The following is a 22,722-nucleotide window of genomic DNA, read 5'->3' on the forward strand; positions in this document are numbered from 1 at the left end:
GGTCCTCCTCACACTCGCCTCATCTACCCCGTAAGCAGGGGTCTGCCTCCACCTCTGACCTCACCCTAGAGGCCCTTAGCCAGCAAGTCCAGCGATGCCGCCGTCCTCCACCCCCCCACCCCTCCGTCTGTAAGCACACACACTCTCCTTGAAATTCTACCCCCCTGGTGGTTTTGGAGACAGGGAAAGTTTCTGGCTCTGCCTCTATCTTCCTTGATTTCTCTTTTTTTCTAGAAGGAGGTTCAGCAGGGACCCTAGACCCTGATGGTCCCCTACGTTTGCAAATGCAGAAATATTTGCATAGGCTCCAAACTGTCTCCTAAATCACGATTCAAGCAGGAGTCTCTTTCCTACAGATGAATGAATGTCACCAGTTAAGCTCTTCAATAACTTTTGCTAAAGTTTAACTCTCACTTGATGACCATTTTCCACAAAGAAAGCAAAGAAAAATTTCAATAGCTTAATAAGAATTATTGCCCCTATAATGACAAGTAAGAAAAAAATCAGGATGCTGAGTAATTTGCTCAACTCATTCACAAGCCAGGTGATTCCTCCCACGGCAGCCAACGCCACGTCATGTCTCAGTAAATTTTAAAATGACTACAAGTCGTTAACCTTCTGCGATTCTGAAGAAACACCAGTGTCACAGTCTGTCAGGTCCCTCAGATGAATACACCCAAATATTAACGAGCCACCCCCCCCCCTTCCAAACCGCCTCCTGTGGTTTTGAGTCTTGTCAGTAATGTGACTGCCACTCTCCCAGGTACCGAGTTCTAACCTTAGGAATGATGTTTTACTCTTCCATCTAGCCTGCCACTAAGCTACAGGCTCCTTGAGGCGCGACCAAGAGCTATACCCACCCAGTTATACAGTCCACACAGCCATGACACGCCCCTGTATACACACGACAGTGCTGAGCAGAGCTGTGACCTGGGGAACGTCCTACCCGTGGTGTAGGGGAGCCCCTCTCAGCCCCGTCTGGTCCAGTTCAGCTCTCAAGGCTTCCAGGGTTAGTACGAGCTGATCCTACAAAACAGCAAATGACATAACACTGCACCTATTGCTTTCAGGATGTAAAATGACTTGCATCAAAATGTGCTCAAATGCTGAACAAAACCATAACAGGTTACATTAGCAGTTATAAATTCCAAACATTTTAATTCTGAGAAAATTTTCTCCAAGAGTCCTATAGCAAACATAAACGCTCAGACCAGTATTAACTTTATAAACCGTAGTGAACAAAAAGTTACATCTTGGTCATCGAAAAGCTCTCAGAAGAGAAACACCAAGCCATTAACAATAATGAATTCTGAGAGAAGCTGAACTTGGGGCAGGGGTGGGGGACACACACGCAGGATTCACTCTCCATCGCACTCGCTCCTCTGCATTGTTTTTAGCTGTCTACACCAAGCTCACATCCACTCACGTGCCATCTCTACTCCCAACGTCACTTCCTCACAGGGCAAAGCAACAAGGCAGACTGCCAGAGTTTCTGAGTCAACGGACAGCCGTCCTGCCCTGCGCTGTGGGCCACAGCTGCCACTCGCCTCACGTGGCTACTGAGCACGCCTGAGATGGGCCACCCCAAAGCGCCAAGCGCTGTGGCCAGAAACCACACCGCAGGTTTCAAAGACTCAAGGGGGAGAGAAGAACGTAAAGTAGCTCATTCGTTTTTAGAGCAATTATACGATAACATTCTGACTACATTAGGTAAAATACAATAAAATTAACTTCACCTGTTTCTTTCTACTGTTTTAAACGTGGCTACTAGGAAATTTTAGATTACATATGTGGCTCTTATTATCTTTCTGATGGACGGCACTGTTCCACATGAAAGGCTCCTGCTTTGTTTCAGCTTTCAAATGAACCGAGAAAGGACTCAGAATTCTGAACCACACGCACCTGCTGGACTCTAAATCCATCTAAAATACAAACGCGTTCCACATACAAATCCAGGAGTGCTGTACATGTTATTAGCAGTGGCCTAGCCATAAAGAAAGTGTAACTCAACTTCTGCTGAACAGCTGTAGTAATTATAATAACAACGAACCCAGCTCAATTCAGCTCTTAACAGATTTCTAAACAATCTAGAGATTGAAGCACCTTATCATGTTGCATTTCTTCTAATTGCTTTTTTGCATTTTCAACTTCTCGTAGGAGGGAATTCTGAAAAAGATATAAATAGCCTTTTAGTGTTAATTCTTAAAAATGTTCCATGTACTATATGATGGCTACAGCTGTTTCAAACAGTAAAGCACCGCGGGAAGGAATGGGCCACGTGAACATACTAGTGGGCAGATCACACTCCCAGAGTAAAATGCCAGCCACGAGGCCAGATGACAACTTTTAATAATAACTTGTACATATAAAATTTCCTTCTTCACAGACTGATTTTCTAGACATAAGGAGGTCAAGTTCATGGGGTAAGTTAAACTGGTTTATACCGGCTTTCAGCTTTTGTAGTTCAGTGGTCACTCGGGAAACCGGCACAAGTTTCACATGCAAAATTCAAATCTGAGACAAAAATATTCCTACCTTAGGGCCGGCCCGCAGATCAGGGAGGAAGTGAGGTAACTGCCCTATGTGGTCTCTAGTAATGCATTTCATCATGGGTTTTGTGTAAAATAAAATGTGCCACATAATTAGTAGTAATCACTGGTCTCTCCCAAACAAGCATCACCCCAGGTGCCAATCTCAGGAAGATTCTTGGGCCTCATCTTTAGGGCACTGGTGCAGACGGGACAGGTTTTTTATCAAACCTGAACCAAAGTGTCACCCATCAGAGCTTCTCTGACATAGATTCTCGGCTACTCCTTTACTCTGGTTACAGCTAAAGTAGTTCCATGATGAGAGTAGCAAGACTCCGGGCTTAGACATTTTCCAAACCAAATGAAAAGAGAGAAGGCTGGAGGTGGAATATGAGAACGCTTGTTTTTAGATGGTTAAATCTTTTATATTACACCACACAAAAGAGACAGAAATAAACTTCTAATGCAAGAGCAATGAAGGGGTGAGGGTGGACCTAGAAAATTCTGGCGCAGGTGCTGATAAACTCGGCCGGTCAGCCAGATCCGGCTCGCTGCCGACTCCTCTAAGTTTCAGTGGCGCACAACCACGTCCATTCCTTTACGGATTGCCTGTGGCTGCTTTCATGCTACTTAATTGATCAGCATGAACTTCTTCTACTCAATTACTCACAATGAGTAAACGCCTACGATATTTACTACGTGGTTGGCCCTCTATGGAAACAGTTCTCCAACTCTTGTTCTGGAGAGTAAGAACGATAGGCAATTTCCCATACGCACAGCCTGGGCAAGGACATAACCACTGGCGCCCCTTTTGCAAAGGGGCCTTCAGGGACGTTGTGCTAGCACACCTTATCTTCCAGAGCTGCCATTCTCTCTTTAAGATGAAGCTGAAGCCTCTCGTTAGATTCTGAAAGAAGCTTGTCAACAGTGTCTGATAAACGTTTATTGTGTTCTTCATTCATTTTTTCTCTCTGCCTTGCCTGAAACAGGAAAAACGAAAACTTATAAACTTCAAGAACAAGTATGGTCATTGTTTTAAAAGCGCCAAGGAGCGGCGACGTGGCCGGCCTGTGCCCCGGCTGCCCAGGCTGCCCCTCCCGCCGCCGTCTCCGGTGGACTCTGCACCGCCACCAGAACCCACTCGGTCACCAGAGTTGACTGCAGGTGCAGAGAAAGGCCCCTCCCACTGCTTCTGTTCAACACAGCGCCCACGGGGCCTCATTAGTATCACCAGCCATTAGCTGTCAGATGGACTCAGGGAGCAGATTTATATGCAGAAAACAAGCATATTTTAAAGGGGATCAGCTTACATACACACTGGAGGGGGAACTTCCCAGCATGTGAACAGAAGCTTGAATCTGGATTAAGGGGGTAAAATGAATTCAACTTATAAAGCAAAAGGTAAAAAATTTCATTTTGGGAAAAAAACCAGTGGAGATAGACTTTCACATGTTTTTCTTTATACTCTTAACATCACCTGAATTCTTTGTAATGATAATTTATACTAAAAAACTAGAAATAATTACCGCAAGTAATTTTTAAATGTAATAAAATTGGTAAGTCTGTGTTTTATAAAACTAGCATCAACTTCATGGTTTCAAAAGCTTATTTTCACCCTACACCCTGAACGAACACAGACGAAAAGGGGAGGGGACACAGAGTGCTGACAGACAGCACACGTCAGGGCGGGTCCCCTCGGCGGGTCTCCCTTTTCTCCTAGGTTGTTGGAAGCACTAAGTACAAAGCGCTCAGAACCACGCCCAAAACACAGCAACCACCATCATCTAGAAGAGACCCAGCTCACCGTACGATAAGGCTGTCAGCATTCAAATTTTTTTTAAAATTAATTAATTAATTAATTGATTTATTTTTGGCTGCATTGGGTCTTTGTTGCTGCATGTGGGCTTTCTCTAGCCGCGGCGAGTGGGGGCTACTCTTGGTTGCGACGCGCGGGCTTCTCACTGCGGTGGCTCCTCTTGTTGCGGAGCGCAGGCTTCAGTGGTCGTGGCACGCGGGCTCAGTAGTTGTGGCACAAGGGCTTAGTTGCTCCGCGGCACGTGGGATCTTCCCAGACCAGGGCTCGAACCCGTGTCACCTGCACTGGCAGGTGGGTTCTTAACCACTGCGCCACCAGGGAAGTCCCTCAAATATTTTTAAAGCAAAACCACTTAAAAGTTTGCTTTGAATTGCCTTAGTCATAAACAGCATCCCTATCTCAACGAGTTCTGGAAATAATGAAGTGCACCCCTCAAGCGGTGAGAGTCGAATTCTCTCTGCCTAAGAGGGGAGGGCGTGTGCCTGTGTCGGGGGCAGGGGCGCCTGGCATGCGGCTCTCTTGATGGGAGGCAGACGCTTTCCTTCCTGGAAGCTCACGTTTGATGCTCTGCAGTCCAGGCCCAGGAACGCCGCTTCCTGTTGGTGACAATATTGATGTCGCACGCCTGGATCTGGGGCCACCACTAGCTCTATTTCCTGGATGTTCCATCTCGCCGTGTGACCAACTCTTCCAGGAAAACTCTCTCAGGACTCAGCTGACGTGAGCCTCCACCACCACACTTTCCTGATGCTCCTTTTTATCCCAGCTCAACTACGGTTTTCCTCCTGCTCAGGAACGGCCATCCCTACGTCTACCTTTGTGTCTGGAACAATACTTTGGGATTCAGGACAGAGATCAGGCCCGTGACCTGAATCTGGGACTCCAGTGCCACACCCCAGGCAAGCAGACCCAACACCTGGGACGCTGTGCCTTAAATTCCATGGGCACCCCGGGCTGGCACCTCAGGCTTGTTTGAGGGGGGCCTGTAAGGTCCCACCTGTACCTGGAGCCGCTCCCACACCAGGCTGGTCAGAGCGGCAGGCAGCCCCCGCCCCCCGACACACCGCCTGCGGGCAACCACGTGGTGGGTGCACCGACCAGCAGACAGCGCGCAGATGAGGCCACGCACTGAATACGCTCGGCAGGTAGGGGGGCGGGGAGCAGCAGAGAAAGGGGGCGCCGTGCGCTGCTCGAGCCGCGTCCCCCACGTCCCCCGGGTCCCGGCGCGGCGCTCGGCCTCTCCGCCCGGACACGTACCCGCTGCAGCTCCTGATGCTTCTCCTCCAACTGTGCCTCCATCTGGCGCAGCCTCTCCTCGATGTTGCCGTGTCTCTCTTCGGCCTGTCAGCAAAGAATGGTGTCAATTCAGCTCACAGCTGCCCCTTCCTGACAACACGCGGGAACGACCGCAGCAGCAGCAAGCAGGGCGCGCTCTGTGGGACTCCGCGCCCCGTGCTCCGTGGAAGACACGCGCTGGCATCGGCTCACACGTCCTGCGCGGCCTCATGCGTGACACTGCGAGGCAATCCACCCTCTCGGGCAGGTGACCGGGGCGTGACTGGCGCTGGCGATCGACTTGTGAGAGAAGACGTGCTCCCCCCACCCCAGGTCCCACACCCGTGGGCTGTGTTTCCGCCCCAGCCTCAGACTGCTTTGGGTGAGTCAGCGTGGGAAGCAGGAAGCGGCAAGCACAGTAAGAGCCATGTACACGTTCTACCTTCCTAAGCTGGGAAGTAAGTTCGAACAGTTTAGCTTCCTTAGTGGCAGAGTTTCCAGAAGACAAAAGGTCAGACTACAAGGCCGACCAGGGACAGGAGAGATGACAGGGGAGAAAAGAAACCGAGACTTTAAATGCAGATCACGAAGGGAAAAGAGTGCTTCTGTTACAGCTGTCAGCAATGAACTCGCTCTAAGGAAGGTCTGCGAGCACCTGACGCCATCTGCCCACCCCGGGTCTGCCCGGCCCCTCAGCAGCTCACTGAGCTCCAGGCAGGCAACACAAAACTCCTGACGGATGCGCCAGCACAGGCCAGGGCCCGCGCCTCCGTGCCTGGCCAGTGCCTACTGGCAGTGCAGGACCGTGCCTTAAAGGCCGGGCCGTTGGCTGGTCGTGCGCCTCCTCCCCCCGTGTGGACGAGCCGCCCCCACCGCCGCTGCATCACCCGGACACCGCCTCTCATCTGCCGGCTCTCCGGGGACGGTGAGGACCGTGAGGGCAGGGACCGGGTCTTGCACATGCCCCACCATGATTTGTTGAACCAGCGAATGAATAAAGACTCAAAAACTTGTTTATTACAAAGTTACTTTGGCAGTCTTCAAAAGAGAATGGGGTTTTCCTATGTCTGAGAAAAACTATCCTGCTCTTACACAAAGCTTCTATCCTAACCTTGGAGTTGCTGACTTAAGTAGCTCCAAGCAGCAGTGACTCTGAGCTGAAGCACCCTGGGGACACACAAAACACATCTGACAAAACTGGAGGGAAAATAATGTAGGGATGACACAAAAGCAGGGATAACGTCTGACATTCAAAACTGTTCCAGTCTCAAACAGCACAGCACTGAAAACAAGTCTGAGCTGCTTGGTGGATTTAGGTGCCCTGACAAGACCACAACGGTAAGGAGCATGAACAAATCATCCTCAAGGCCAAACTCTGGCGTCTGGCCCGCGAGGAGACCCAGGGCAGCACCTTGGAGAGCGCGGCCACCCGCTGGGCCAGCTCCGCCTCCACCTCGGGGAGCGTCTCCGCTCTCCGCAGGGTCTGCTGCAGCTTCTGCTCAGCCAGCTCCAGGCGTTCTTGCAACTGGCGGTTCTTATCCTCCGTCTACATAGGGAGAGCAAAGCGTCAAAACGGGGCAAATGGCTCAGCCATTTCCATTTTTAATAGTCTACTAAATTAGTTCTGATGGAAGCACAGCTGTTTTGGCAGCTGCTTCACAGTGAATATTTTCTTTCTGTGAAGAGCGCACACCCACTTTCTTGGGCTTGATTTCAATGTGCAAAACACCTCTTGCCAAAGTATTTGCTCTTCCTAAATACCCCCAAAGAAGTCTTAAAACACACACACGCACACACACACACACACACACACACAAGTTCCTATACGTTAAAGCAAACCCGTTTTCTGTAGGAGCTTATTTATTCTTACTGACAAGTTAAGGAAAGAAGGGTTCAGTACTAACGCTTCTTAAAACATCGTCAGAATCATCATTTGAAGGGAACCCTACTGACAACAGGCTGCCACGGGCACGTAAGCCAAAACACAGCTTTCATCTCCTTTGAAACCCAGACCTGCTAAGAGTGCGCCTAAGGGAATACTGGTCAAGTTTTAGCTTTGTAAACGTAGGGTCATTCTTTTAGAAAATCCTCTTACTCTGAAAAATTTTCAATGTAGAAAATTTAGACAGATTTTTCTTTCTTTAAAAAAGGGAAAATGTTAAAACATCTATAAGCTCAGTTCCTGAGAGGTTAACCCTTGTTTCCATGCAGCTTTCTTCTGTTTTCTGTGTGCATATATCTCTATGTACATATACAAACAATAGATTATGCTTTAAAACCCTCAGAAAATAACAGCACATGGTACGTAGTATTTTCTGATCTGCCTTTTAAAGTCATTAATTTGAACATTTTAATGCTCTTAATTAGCATTCCACACTGTAAATTTTAATGGCTTTCTAGTATTTTATTTTTATTTTGGGGCCAATGATGCACTTCATAACACACCAGACAAACTCAGTTTGTTTTTCAGAAGCCAGGTTTGGTTCCCTGGTTAACTCTTGGTTATCTGAGACCACAGAGAAACAGGAGCAAGTGAGGCTACCCAGACCACAGGAGGCACAAACCTCACCACTCAGACTGCGTCTCTCCATCTGCCATTTACCACACCGACCCCAGTTACCAACAGGCAGCCAGCTGCCTTGAAGTTCTTTGCCACTCTCTGCTCTTTTGGTAAAAATGCTAACAAGCAACAAAAGAGTCAGGAGTGTAGCTCCACAAAATGGTTAAACCAAATCCTAAAAAATGAAAACCTGTAAATTGCAGTCACCCACAATTTTTTAACAATTTACTTTATTCTAGTACAGTTGATTTACAATGTACACCACGCTTCTGAACATAATATTCTAAGATCATAAAAACTTTACGCTGGGACTTGATTTCCAACATGGAAGTCACAGGAAAAGGTCTTCCCCCCTTCATTAGTAATTAATTAATAAAAGCCAGGCAAAATTTGATAAAAACCACTACCTGTCGATGCATAGACTCCTTATTTGCAATTTCATTTTCCAGTTTATCGTTGAGGTCGTGCACAGAGGTGGCTTCACGCTGTGCTGCGAGGTAGCGTTTCTCTAGAGTAGTGACTCTCTCTTCCATGTCTTCCTTCTGGGCCATGGCCTACATCGGGCATTTCAGAGGGAGAGAAGGGAAGTAACCAATACGTAACACACGGGTGCACTCAGAGAGAGAATAAACTGGGCTGAATCCTAAGTTTCAAATCAAATATAAAATTACTGTCCTCAAAATTAAATTGATCGACATGCCAGTTTTCTCCGATGTGAATGAAAACGCACCTACCTCAAATATCATAAATATTCACCAAGTAATTAGCACTCATCTGTCTTTTTTATTTTTTTATTTTAATATTTATTTATTTATTTATTTTGACTGCACTGGGTTTAAGTTGCGAAATGCAGGATCTTTGTTGCGGCATGTGAACTCTTAGTTGCGGTGTGCAGGATCTAGTTTCCTGACCAGGGATCGAACCCGGACCCCCTGAATTGGGAGCACGGAGTCTTACCCACTGGCCCACCAGGGAAATTCCAGCACTCATCTGTCTTAATGCTATGTCTGGCCACTCAGTTTACCAAGCTCATCCTTTTCTACATAGTATTACCAAAAAAAAAAAAAAAAAAGTATAATAAAATATCCTGTTATTGCAAGAATTCCAGGAGGGGAAGGTATCTGCCAGGAAGACAGGACCTCTGTTTGGCTCACGGTACAGGTGGGCTACACCCACAACTGGGAGCAGCCTCTCAACAGATACAACATTGAGATATGTGTCTCATTTTCTTGGGTAAAAGTTGGATGAAATCTCATCCAATTACCACAGAATTAAAGTAATAATATTAACAAATGGAAACAGAACTCAAAGTTTAATACAACTGGGGACTTCCCTGGTGGCCCAGTGGTTAGGAATCTGCCTGCCAGTGCAGGGGACGTGGGTTTGATCCCTGGTCCGGGAAGATCCCACGTGCCGTGGAGCAACTAAGCCCGTGCGCCACAACTACCGAGCCTGAGAGCCACAACTACTGAGCCTGCGAGCCACAACTGAGCCCACGCGCCACAACTACTGAGCCTGCGCTCTAGAGCCTGCGAGCCACAACTACTGAGCCTGCGCTCTAGAGCCTGCGAGCCACAACTACTGAGCCTGTGCGCCACAACTACTGAAGCCCTCGCACATAGAGCCCGTGCTCCACAACAAGAGAAGCCACCGCAATGAGAAGCCCATGCACCGCAACAAGAGTAGCCCCCGCTCGCCAAAACTAAAGAAAGCCCGCAACGAAGACCCAATGCAGCCAAAAATAAATAAAATTGAAAACAAACAAACAAAAAAAGTTTAATACAACTGGAAGCAGCCTTCTAAAGCCTAATTCTTCTAAAGCAAAATTATATTACATAGTATCAAACGCTGAAACTAGGACCTGAACTTTCTGCTACTGCAATTCCTGTCCCCCAGCTAAAAATCTGCTTCAGGTCCCTCCCTGTTCACTAAGTAACCAATATTAGCAAAGTCTTAATATTAAAAGTGGCAAGTCTTAAAAATTTTTTTTCAAAATTCTCTGCATATTAAACTCTGCCACTTCACCTCCTCCTGTTGCCAAAGAATAATGTAAATCGGTTATATAAATACATGCAAATATTTGTTTTGAATTCTTACATAAAATTACTCACACCAAGCTACTAAACAGAAAGTACACCTGTTCTACATACACGTGAAAGGGGTTCTCTCTGCGGTGGTCTCACAGGGTGGCGGGGGAGTGGGTAGGAGCTGTCTGTTTACAAAGGAGAGGTTACGCTAACAGGAGGAGGTGCCAGAGAAGCACCCAGCGTTCATTTGCCTTTACAGTGACAGCTAGCTAGTTTCTCATAAATCATGATACATGCAGAAACGTCTGCCAGAAATGCACACATTTCTACGTTATTTTTTACAGCATGAGCCTGATGACCCAAGTGTGAACAAATGCCACTCTGTCTGACCACCAATATCAATATCGTACATTCCCCTCAAGGAGCGGAACATCAGAAAACTAGAAACACAGCCAATAATGCCGCCCTGGCAGAGCCCACAGCCCATGCTCGTGTCTCTCCGAGAGAACTAGCACCACAGATGTAACCACACTCGCTCAAGTGTATCAGAAGGAAATCTGAGCATTATCAGGATACATTCGACAGCCTAGAACTTATAGAAATGAGGAGTCCACACCCAGGGCATTACAGTCACAGCAGCACAGTAGGAGGGGCCGGCTTCGTGTCCGTTCTGCTGCCAAAGGACCAGCTGGACCAGGCCTCCCCTACCTTTAAAGACCTTGACACAGAAATAGGGAAGCAGCCAGTCAAAGTCTCAGGGCACTGTTCTGTTTTGCTCTTACTTATACAGTCATCCAAAGGTTGAAGTAACTGGGAGAATAAGAGACAAACCAAAACAGCCCACACGTCCAACCCCATGACAACACTGACATGGCGACTGTCACTCACTTCACGAACATCTCGCTGCAATTTTGTGTTCATTTCCTCAGATTTGATGAGGTCTTTTCTGGCCGTGTCCAGATCTTCCTCCAGCTCTGTCACGTGACTAGACAGGGCGGCCAGGCGCTCCTTCATCTGGCTCTGCTCTCTTGACTGCTTGTCTATGATTTCCTGGAGCTCGATCACTTTAGCCAGGTCTTCCTCGTGGCTTAGAGAACCATCAGAAGATCTCTAATGGGGGGAAAGAACCCTTAAACAGCCTTGTTTGATGAGGGAGGAAATAAACCACTTCTGGGAAATCAGTAAGGTCAAAGCTGCCTTCTGCACGCTGTGGGTTCACATGACTCTCTCGGCCGCTCAGGCCGAAGCGGTGCATTGGCGACAGGTTCCCAACACGCGTGCACAGACTGGACGGGTGAGACGAGAACCAGACCGAGGGGACCAGGGACTTGCCTTTCCGTTCGCACTCGGCGTGTTCTCCTGCTCGTGGTTTATGTCAAGCACCCCGTCCGTTAGTGTCTTTTTCTGGTTATTCTGCTCTTTAAGAATCATTAGCTAAAACCAAAAAATTGAATGAGAGTAAAGAAATAAGTAAAGGCAGCAAAACTCCATTTGGAAAAACACAACTGAAAAGAAAATACATGGTGATGTTATCCATTCTGAATATAACCAGGTCACTAAAGTCAGAATTTACCTTCTACTGGAGACATGGGTACTTAAAAGAGATTCTGCAACTCTGAAATAAAAGTCTAGTTTACTAATCATTAAAATGACCCAGATGGGCTGGTCCTCAATCAGAAAGATAAATAACATCTGATATCTACTACTACAATCTTCATACTTTTTTAAAATGAAGGGATTAAGAATTAGGAACCCTCAGTTGAAACTGTATGACGATTTATCAAGCTTACCTCTTTATGTGTGGCACCTAATTCTTCTTCTAACAAACTACACCTTTCAAGTGCTACTCGTAACCGTTCTCTCACCTGAAAAGAAAAGGGATTCAGTTAGTGTGTGTGTGTATATATGTTAATTTAATTCTTAACTGCATAGCTATCCTAATAGACTGTTAGTGTAATATAACATAATAGAATACCTTTAATGTCTTTCGTTGATCTTAATGTCAAGAAAACCTGCTTGCTAATAGCTTTAAACTTTAAGTTTGAGAAAAAATTTCACCCTAAATAAATTATATTACCCAATTCTTAACAGCCAGTTGATACACAGAATATAATACACCTTGAGACATTTATGCCAACTAATACTTTTTAACCATATAGAACTCTGGCTTCTTATAGAAAAACTGTTTACAAGAATTCAAGAAGCTCAAAAGTCAACTGAAGTTGCACAAACACCTGCGTTGTCCGCCAAATAGCGCAGCACGTGCACAAACCCGGAACTGCCGTGTGGCGGCGGTACCTTCTCATCCAGGGCTTTGTGGTGCTCGAATAAGGACTTGAGCGCTTTGAGCACTTCCACCTCGCTGGACACGCCTGCTGGGGACTGCGCCTGCCGCTTCACCACCGTCATCCTGAGGGACCGCTCGTGCCGCGAGACCAGGCACTCCAGGTGTTCCAGCAGCAGCTGCACGGCAAGGCCAAGGTGAGCACGGTTTACGGAGCACTTGCAATCTCATATTTGAATCTGGGGCAAATAACTCCTTTCAATCTCACACTAAAGCCAAAACCGTGCGAAGACAGGTCTGAAATCCCTCCGGTCCCGTCTAAAGTCAGAGAGAACTTCCCTGGTGGTCCAGGGGTTAGGACTTGGCGCTTCCACTGCAGGGAGCGTGGGTTCGATCTCTGTTCAGGGAACTAAGACCACCCCCACCACCCTTGCCATGCGGCGTGGCCAAAAAATAATAAATAAATAAATAAAGTTAGAGAAATTCCCCCTCGAATGTATTAAAATTGCATTAACTCTCATCATAAATTTCAAGCAAGGTATGAGAACCCTGAACTGATCAACCTCAGTCCACTCAGTGGGAAAATGTCGAAAATGTGTTTAAAAACAGACAGAGTGGATCATCTTTTGAGTTTAAAGACAGCAACACGAGCCCAGTCGTGACCCCGAGGCAAATGTTAACCCAGAGAATCCCCTACTAACCCTGGTGTTGTTCCTTTCCGCTTTCAGTTCAGCGATTTCTTCTTCTCTTTCAAGGAGCTGTTCCCTGCATACATTTAGTTCTTTAGTAAGTGCTGCAAACTCCTAGAAAACAGTTAAATAAGTAAATAGACATAAATATAAATACAAAAGAGAGCGAGAGAGAGTCTCTAAAGACCAATTCCCATCAAGCCTCTCCAGGCTTCACACAAAGGCAACTCCCGCCCTAAGATAAGCGGGACCTCTCTGACCCTCCAGAGAACGAGGGGTCCACCGACCAGCCCAAGACCACACAGAACACCGTAACTCAGACCAACCTTCACCCCTCCACCCCTGACCCTGGCACGCACACGGCGGGGAAGGGAATCCAAGCCTGCCTTCTCAAGATCCAGGGAAGTCCAAGATATTTTCCTGAACATAAATCCTAATACCAAAGTGGATAAAGATATTTTTAAATGACTCACAGACATGTGACCTAGAACCACTGGGGAGAGTAAATAAAAAAGGTCTAGAAGGCCACCAGGCTTTGGAGTGTCCCCCGGAAAAAAGGCTAACAGTACCCCAAGGCCAGTCTGTTAGCCTGACCCCACTGAAGTCATCCAGCCAGTCAATAAACTGGTTAAAATGGTAAATTTATGTCATATATATTTTACCACAATTTACACAGGTGCGCCCGCACACACACGTATACACGGTGCTCTCTGGAGACAAGGCTGCTCCTGAGAGCATCAATCAGCTAAAGAATGTTAACAACTCTTTACTTCAGTACTTCAGCGCAGACCTGCAAACACGAAGACATCCCAGTAACGCTGGAGAGAAATAATCCAATGTGTCTTCAAACCTGACAAAGATTCTGAAGATACATCTTCAGAGACCTGGCCGGCAGCATCGGCACTGGGCTTTACGGCTGGGAAGCAGGGAGGGTGGGGCAGCCACGTGGACTATGTCTCCTCTCCATGTCCTCCCAGCAAGCTCGTTTCCCTTCCTGAGTTTCTGAGATTTCTTTCAGATGTGCCCATGTTAATTATACTGAATAGCTGATTCCTCTGGTAAATAACTAGCTGACTGTCAGATCATCTAATGCCTAACATCAGGGAGAGGTTTCCTTCTAATTACTAAGATCCTGTATGAGAAACACTCTTCCTGCTACAGGTGAGAGAAAGCCTGACTCAGACTAGCCTAGGCTGAGAGGCAGTTACTACACGTGAGGGTCAAAGGCAGGGCTGGCGCTAAGCTCGTCTGAATTCAGGGCCCTGGATTTTTCTTTGATCACACCGTCCCCCTTTGCACTGCAATCTGAGTCAGTTTCATGAATAAAATGCCAATTCACTAAATCTGTCTTTGATTATGTCCAGTCCAAAGTTTATCGTCCTAACATTTTTTTCACTGACTAGATTTCAAATTGTTTTTTGGCCAGGCCCTCCTGCTCTTGTTTCATTTTTGTCTCTTCTTGTCTTATGATTTCTAGTTGCTTTTCATGGATGTTAGCTCAGGTCTGAAGCATCTGAAGCACACTTCTTTGACAGTTTTGCCAGGCCCCATCCGCGAATCTCAGCTGGAGTAAAGGCACGGCTGCGTAAGGAGCTGGCTCTGGGAGGGTCTCTCAGTGTGAGATCTTCGTGTTGTGGGACCTGGGTTCCAGCTCCCCTCGAGTAGGAGGTGATGTTGTTGGTGCCGACCTCCCCCCACCCAGCCTAGGGTCCTGTGGTTGCCCCTCTGAGCCTCCCAAGGCCTCAGGCCAGAACTACGTTTCCATGGTGACCGAGCGCCCCTGCCGCCTGTTTCCATTACAGTGCAGATCCTCTTAGAGAACCAACCACCAGACAGGGCCGTGCCTTCCAGGTATTGCTTTCTACCCTCCCCGGGCCCACAACTTCCTATAAAGCCCCAATGTATAGAGGGCAGTTGGCCTCTTTACACTGAGGCCAATCCCAGCTTCAGAAAGTGAGTCTGAATCTAGTTCTAATTCGCCTCAACACTTTGGTTCCTATCACCGTAACCCACGGGAGCCATGTCTCCTGTGCCCCCACCAGCTCAGGGCCTGGAGCACCGCAGGCCAGGCCATCAAGCCAGCTCAAGCTCCCCACATTGGGTATCCCATTTCTATCCTTAAGGGTATTTTTCTTTTTTGGGGGCCTGGCCATATTTTCTGGTTCATGTTTCTCTGTTTAAATTTATCTTTTCACTGCTGGGTCTGGAGAAGAGATATGTCAAAGCATGAGTTTATGCTGCCATCCTAACTGGAAGTCACAACGCATCCGAGAAATGGCTGCGCACCTAGTCTGGCTGAACACCAGGAGGCGAGCCTGACCGCCACCCGGGCGCTCCTACAGAACAGACAGGCAAGCGAGCAACGACCCCCGTGCGGTCCGTGCTCTGCATGAGAGTCCCCCAGGCCACCGTGGAGCAGAGTGGAAGCCACCTCGGATGGGAGGTGGGCGCACGTGTCCACAGGCTGGCTGCCGGGATGGCGCCTGCACTGAGTGGCAAGCAGGACCCAGCTGTCCAGCTGGCAAGAGCCTCGTCACGAAAGTACAGGCACTGGAGGTGGAGAAGGGCATCCGCAGGCAGGAGTAAGGTGAGGCTGGAGGTGGGCAGAGGCTAGACTGTGAAGGTCCCGCGCACCCCGTAAGGCGTCTGTGCTTCATCCTGAAGGCTCTGGGAGCTGTCTATGTACAGACTTTGAGGGCCCTGAACAGGGAAGGGGCAAGACTGCTCAAAGTTCCAGGCAGTGCCTGACACAAAGGATGTGCTCAAAATGGGTTTGCCGGGTAAACAAAGGTCCCCGGGAGCAGGGCCGAAGCTGGGCTGGAGCAGGTTAAAAGAGTGAAAAACCAGCTGAGGCCACAGCAAGAACCCCGGGGAGAAGCGAGGGTCTGACCCGAGACCAAGACTAGAGAGACGCAGAACATAAAAGAATTCTCAGGGCGAAATGCAAGGATCCCACGTGCCCCCTGCTGTGGCCGTCATCAGCTTCCAAAGGGTCCTCTGGATGCTGTGTTCAGAAGAGCCTGTAAGAGGGTGAGGCCAGATGTGGGGAGGCAGCCTGGCGTTGGGACAGTGCAGGAAGGGCCAGGCGAGTGAGCACACCGCGGGGGGCTGGGGGGCAGGGCGCGCTGGAGAGTAGAGCCAGCAGGATTTGCTGACAGATCCAACAAGTTGGAGAGAAAGAAGGGTCCAGGACGATTCCAAGGATTCTGGCAGGAGCGAGGGAAGGATGCAGGCCCCATTCTCTGAGAAGGGAAAGTCTACGGGAAGAGCAGGCTTTGAAGGGCGGTCTAAAAGCTTAGTTTCGGACGAGCTTAACGGGAGAGGTTCTAAGGCTTTCAGGCGGAGCTGCACCTCCTGGTCTGGACCTCTCGGGGATGCTGGCCGAGGTGGGAGAGGGATCTCATTCCATGCGGACCAACAAGGCACTGAGTGTGGGCGATATACGATGAGGCTTGAGCCCTGTGAGAAGCTAACGCTGGACGGCTGGGAAACGAGAGGCGTCAGCAAGGGTGGCCGGGGAGGGCCAGGAGGGAAGGGGAACACCTCGGAGCCCGGTGCTCCGGAAGCAGTGGTCACCAGGGTCAGCAGCTGCTGGGAGCGGGAGTCATCTGACCGGCCCCTGGTGGGTGGGTCTGCTGAAATGGAGGCCAGCGGTGACCATGACCAGAGCAGGTCGGGAGCCCTGGCAGGGCCGACAGCCTGGCTGGACAGAGGGCAACAGAGGATGGGAGGAGGAGGAGGAGGAGGACGGCAGTGAGCACACACTCATTCTTCTGAGGGACTCTGAGTTCAGAGCAGAAGGGAAATAGGGCAGGGGTTAAAGGACACCCGGGGTCAAGAAAGCCCTGCCGCAGGAGGGGACGGGGGGCTCGCATGCTGACGGCCAGAAGCCAGGGGAGAGGTGGGAGCCAATGGCCACCACCCGAGCAGCCGAGACCAGATCAGTCAGCTGGGCCCGTGCAGAGGGTGCCTTTCCTGGGGCGCCCAGCTCACCCAGTCAAGGGAAAGGCAGTCGAATACGTAGGCAGAGATCCAGACACACAGGGAGATGTGTGGTGGGAATTTCTGCAAGTCCTCTTCTAATTTCTTCCAATCTCTCTGAGAAAACAGATGCCTTTGCATTGAGTGGAAGGGTGCATGTGGTGCACTGGGGAGGGGAGGAGGGGAGGGCACCAAGTAGCCACTGAGCAGAGAGGGGGTCGGACACCAGTACCATGACCGTGGGCACCTGGGTCCACTGCAGGCTGCCAGCGACACCCACGGACGGGGAACGGACTTAACGGGAGCAGGTTTCCGAGTACGGTGAGGTAGGGTGTGGTGTGTGTGTGTGTGTGTGTGTGTGTGTGTGTGAGTGTGATGATAATGGACCACGGAATTTCCGTGGGTAAAGACGACAGGGGAGACGTGGGAAGGGCGAAGGACCACAACAAGGTGGTAGGGTCGCAGCCTGTGGCCCCAGCAGGGTTGAATTTCGGTGTTTTATTTTTCAAAGTCCTACTATCTATCATGAATACATTTCACTGCCTTTAAATGAAATATGGCATCAAAGCATAACAAGTGCACACTGCCAGTCTGTGGGGGGGGGCGGGGGTGGGAGGAGCTTGAAAACTCCAATACACGCTGGCTACGAGGAATTAGCGATTCACAGATTCACCCACCTTGGAAATAGAAGGGACCACCATCTAGCCCCACTTCCATATGCAAGCCTTTTTCCATATTCACTTTTCCTTTAACTCTTTCATCACCAGAAGCAAGCCTATGCCTTTTACATACAAAGTTTCCTTAAGTTTTTCCTAATAGCTCCAAACTGTCTTCATTCACCTATTAAGAGAATATTTAATTCCCATCATTTTGGCTACATGTAAGTGTTTCTTACAATAAATTCAACAGCTAAAACCATTCTATGATATACTGCTTTGAATATGGTAGAAAACAAATTTACAGAACTTCACAATTATTTTTACTCCTTAAAGAAAAACCTTTCTCTTTGCTCAAAAGAATTCAACTGAAAAAGTATCAAAGCAAATTTAAACTTAGGAGTTTAGATAAACATTAGACAGGAAATTCCAAAGTTTAAGATTCCAAAAGCATGTTCATATGTGCACTGTGTTTGTATTATCATTGCAGAAAAAACTAGTAGAGCCTGAATAAATCCCAAATATGTGCAATAAACGATCTACTCTTTTACCATGATAGGAACCTAATTGTCAGCATCTAAATTTTTTTCTCTTTAGAAAAAAATGTTTGTTTAAAAAGTACTGTAAGCCAGTTAAAAGTGACATTCTATTTACTGTAATTAAAGTTTGAAGTATTCTTTGAAACTGAACAGATACAACAATCACTGGAATATTTTCAGTTTAAAATATAAGTCTGCACAATACAGATTGGTATTTCCATTTGACATTTTCTAGGACTGAGACGAGGGAAAATAACATTCAACCACTAAAATCAATTTAAGAACTTGATTTCACATAATGTTTGAAAATGCCGATACTTATCATTTCTGGATCTAGATAATAGGATCAGATTACATGAACCAGACATGACTGAACAACGCCCATGATCAAGACTTTCCTGGTGGCGCAGTGGTTAAGAATCCGCCTGCCAATGGACACGGGTTCAAGCCCTGCTCCAGGAAGATCCCACATGCCACAGAGCAACTAAGCCCCTGTGCCACCTACTGAGCCTGCGCTCTAGAGCCCTCGAGCTATAACTACTGAGCCCGTGCGCCACAACTGCTGAGCCTGCATTCTACAGCCCGCAAGCCACACCTACTGAGCCCACACGCCTAAAGCCCGTGCTCCACAACAAGAGAAGCCACCGCAATGAGAAGCCCGCACGCTGCAATGAAGAGTAGCCCCCGCTCGCCGCAACTAGAGAAAGCCCACGTGCAGCAACGAAGACTCAACACAGCCAAAAATAAATAAATAAAAATAAACCAATTTATTAAAAAAAAAAGTAAGTCCTATGGATCAGATGCAACATTTGGTTCTAGAAGCGATGACCATTCTCTCTTCCCAGACACCAAGGGAAGTGGGAAGCAGCAGGGTCTGGCCACTTCCTACCCTCACGTGGTCCCGACCCCCTTCCCGTGTTCTTTACCTGACCATCCGTGTTACAGTTCTACATCTTCTATTCTCTATAATCTCCACCAATAGCTCTGTTTTATTTTTAAGTTACGTTTCATTATTTTTGCTAACCTGCTGAAACAAGACTAAAGCTTCGCTGGAGGCAAAAAGTATATGTCCTCTTACTGTAGGGATACGAAGTATAATAAAGAATGGAAATGGGGTCTAATTTTTAGCAAACCAAAATGAACACCTGTAAAACTGACTTGCAGAACTGACTTAGTTTATCTTCTGACAGAAGCTATTGATATTTGCCACAGTCTTATGTTTAAAAGCATGTCAAATTTTGAACTGAAAGAAAATTAGAAGTTTATACATTAAAATGAATCAGCAAATCATATTTGAAACTCTAATGTGTTGATTAAAATATGCTTGGAAAGGTTATGTATAACTATCTATTTATATTGCGACCTAATGATGGGAGAAGAAGGACAGAGGGACACTCAGAAGGAAAAAAGACAAACTTTACACCTTTGCAAAATCTGAGTCATGAACTCACTAGCCATATTTAAAGCCGTGAATGCAATAGCACTGGATTTTCAATCACTGATTATTTGCAAGCAACAGAGCAAAATGCATAAGCAGTTCAAAAGTCCCAATATATCTGATTTATTTTTTCTCGTTTCTAAGAATAGATACTGACAAAATTTATGCTCATACTTAGCATTTGGCAATTAAGCAATCGAGATTGTATACTGTGAACCTAACAAAACATGGTGCACAGCAGTATTGCAATGCGATCTCAGTTTGGTTAAAAGCAAACACAAACTTGTATTTCTTATATAAAATATAGATGGACACCCACCAAACTGCTAATGCAGATTATCCACTATGGATGGGAAAGTGGGCTGGAAATGAGTCTTTCTTTTTAACTTATATTCCTGTTTAATTTCAATTAAGTACGTACTCGCTTTGTTTTTAAAAAAAAAAAAAAAAAAAAAAAGACCAGGGACTTCCCCGACAGTCCAGTGGTTAGGACTCAGTGCTTTCACTGCCGGGACCTGGGTTCAATCCCTGGTCAGGGAACTAAGATCCCACAAGCCATGTGGCGCAGCCAAAAAAATAATAATAATAAATTTAAAAATTAAAATAAAAAGAATGAAATCATTAGCCCAACTTATTTAAAAAAAAAAAAAAAGGCCAATCTTCACTTCCTTTTTCCTTTCTAAACAATGTTAAAACTACAGGGCACGAGCAGAATACAGGCCGCCTACGTGGACGTAACTTGTCCAGATACTTGCCCCCAAAGTCACCGTATCTCAGTCTCTAATTCTTTCTCCTGCTCTCCTACTCACCACTGCGAGGCGGCCTCAACCTCCAGCCTCACTGAACGAGCTCTGGCTGACACACCAGCACCACCCTGGTCTCCACTGAACCCAGTCCAGCTTCAGGGCTCACCTAACCCGTCCTACGGGGGAGCATCTGACCCCTCCTTCCCACTTTCTTCCCCCTTGTCCTGGTCCCTTGTTCTCTGCTCATCTCATAACGGCTGGTGCTCCTGGGGCTCTGCCCGAGGTCCCCTGTTCACCCTACACACCATGCTTGTCTGACCTGTGTCAGGCTTCCACCCCCAACGCTGGGCCACTGGCCAACTGCCCCCCATGCACCTCCACTCGGCTGTCTTCCAGGACTTCATCATCTTCCTCCTGGCCCCCAGAGTAGAGGAGACCACGTGGCCTCCCTCCTTTTCCTCCATGTTTGCCAGCTGCTGGGCCTGCTAATTCGACCTCACATTTGGATCTCCTAGACTGGCCGCTGCCGCCGCCTCCTCCACCTGGGCTGCCGTGCCTCTCTGCCCCAAAGAAACCCAGACCCATTAGGAGTCACTCCGAGTTACCCCTTGCCTCCAACCTCCGGCAGCCACCAGTCTGCTTTCTGTCTCTAGGCACTTGCCTATTCTGGATGTTCCACACATACGGACTTGTACAATATTTATCCTCTTGTGTCTGGATTCTTTCACTCAGTGTAATGTTTTCAAGGTTCATCCATGTTGCAGTGTGTGTCAAGTGCTTCATTCATTTTTGTGCCTCAATAATAATTCCATTATGTGGATGTAGCACATTTTGTTTATCCATTCACTGGTTAATGGACATTTGGGTTGCTTGTGCTTTCTAACTATCATGAATAATGCTACTATGAACATTCCTGCACAAGTTTTTATGTGGATTTATACTTTGGTTTGTGGGCATACCAAGCAGTAGACATATTTCTTCACAATGTAAATGAGTGAATTGTTCCATTTCTGTTTCTAAATTCCAATTTAAATATCCAGCTATCTTAACCATCACTCCTTTCTTCTCTGGAATGTATTTTCTTTTAGGCAAAAATTGGGATTCCCTCATGGACAGTAATTATAAGTTTTGCTTCACATATTTTTATCTTTCTGCTAAAGAGCAAACCAAAATGTTTCTGGTTGTTATTAGCATTTCAGTATTTAAACACACATCATTTCTTACAATTAGTCAAGACAATCTGAAAAATAAATGCACATGTGTATTTCAAAACAACCTGAAATATAAGTATGAATGCATATTTCATATGTTTTAGAAACAAGTATATAATGTTAGTGAAATATCACAGGCGAAAACATTCTAATTAAATTTAAAAAACTGAGCCTGGGGGTTGAGGTAGAATCAAACCAATGAAGCAAAAAAATCAAGGGCAGAAATCCTTCATTCAAATAGGAGTGAGTACCTTCTGAGTTCTAAAACACTGGAAAATAACAAAATGAGAACACAATATGAAGTATGTTAACATCCAGTTTATATTTATATAATGTTTCAAACGTCCCAATAAAGCCGGTTATGTGGTTTTCAGCACTCCTCATGCTTACTAGAGTATAAAGCAGTTGTCATCTTCAAGTACTTCATTTCATAGATCTATGCATGTGCCAAGACATTGCTGAATCATAAAGCAACTGTCTTCAAAGTATGAGACCAGAAACTGCCTGTCTGACCTTGACTGTCTAAACCATCATTAGGAACAGCGTAAAGTCCATATTTCCACAGAGATGTTTCTTTTCAGCTGTAACAAACTCTTAAAAAACAGTAATAGCAGCAGCAATGGAAGGGGGCTTAGGACAGAGCTTTTTTAACACAAACCTTCAAAAAATATATATATTTTTGAAACAGTAATAAAGGTATACATAAGAAAAGTCTCCCTTCCAGCCCAGTTTGCTCTTCCACACAATAGGTAATTAAAGTCATGGGTTTCTTGCTTATCTAGAATTATACATATATATATATATATATGCCAATAAATACATCCATTTCCCCTTGCTTTTCTTCAGTTAAGGATATAACCTGAAGATGTTTCCGTATCAGTTCATGATGTCCTCTTCCTTTTTTATAGCTGCAATGATTGCATATACCAATGAATTCAAAAGCCCTAATTTTATTTTTTATTCACTTGCTGA

The 22,722-nt window shown here is 46.7% G+C and overlaps 1 protein-coding gene across 7 annotated transcripts in view; it reads right to left on the reverse strand.

The window, feature by feature from the left end:
- PPFIA1 (PTPRF interacting protein alpha 1) overlaps positions 1–22,722 on the reverse strand; it is a 93,435-nt gene that overhangs the window by 42,875 nt on the left and 27,838 nt on the right. For 4 of the 7 annotated variants that reach the window (XM_082341866.1, XM_082341868.1, XM_082341867.1 and 1 more), the window contains exons 3-13: positions 13,192–13,293; positions 12,505–12,669; positions 11,997–12,071; positions 11,539–11,640; positions 11,095–11,316; positions 8,587–8,733; positions 7,031–7,165; positions 5,602–5,685; positions 3,377–3,508; positions 2,104–2,166; positions 947–1,026 (exon numbers count right to left, since the gene is read on the reverse strand). In XM_082341866.1, coding sequence (XP_082197992.1) covers positions 947–1,026; positions 2,104–2,166; positions 3,377–3,508; positions 5,602–5,685; positions 7,031–7,165; positions 8,587–8,733; positions 11,095–11,316; positions 11,539–11,640; positions 11,997–12,071; positions 12,505–12,669; positions 13,192–13,293 — 1,307 coding nt within the window. Of the gene's footprint in view, positions 1–946; positions 1,027–2,103; positions 2,167–3,376; positions 3,509–4,901; positions 4,941–5,601; positions 5,686–6,061; positions 6,137–7,030; positions 7,166–8,586; positions 8,734–11,094; positions 11,317–11,538; positions 11,641–11,996; positions 12,072–12,504; positions 12,670–13,191; positions 13,294–22,722 lie in introns of all 7 variants that reach the window. The other 3 variants (XM_082341870.1, XM_082341865.1, XM_082341864.1) reach the window with 2 other exon arrangements.

Source organism: Balaenoptera borealis (assembly GCF_965194805.1).
Source record: "Balaenoptera borealis genome assembly, chromosome: 11".
NCBI lineage: Eukaryota > Metazoa > Chordata > Mammalia > Artiodactyla > Balaenopteridae > Balaenoptera > Balaenoptera borealis.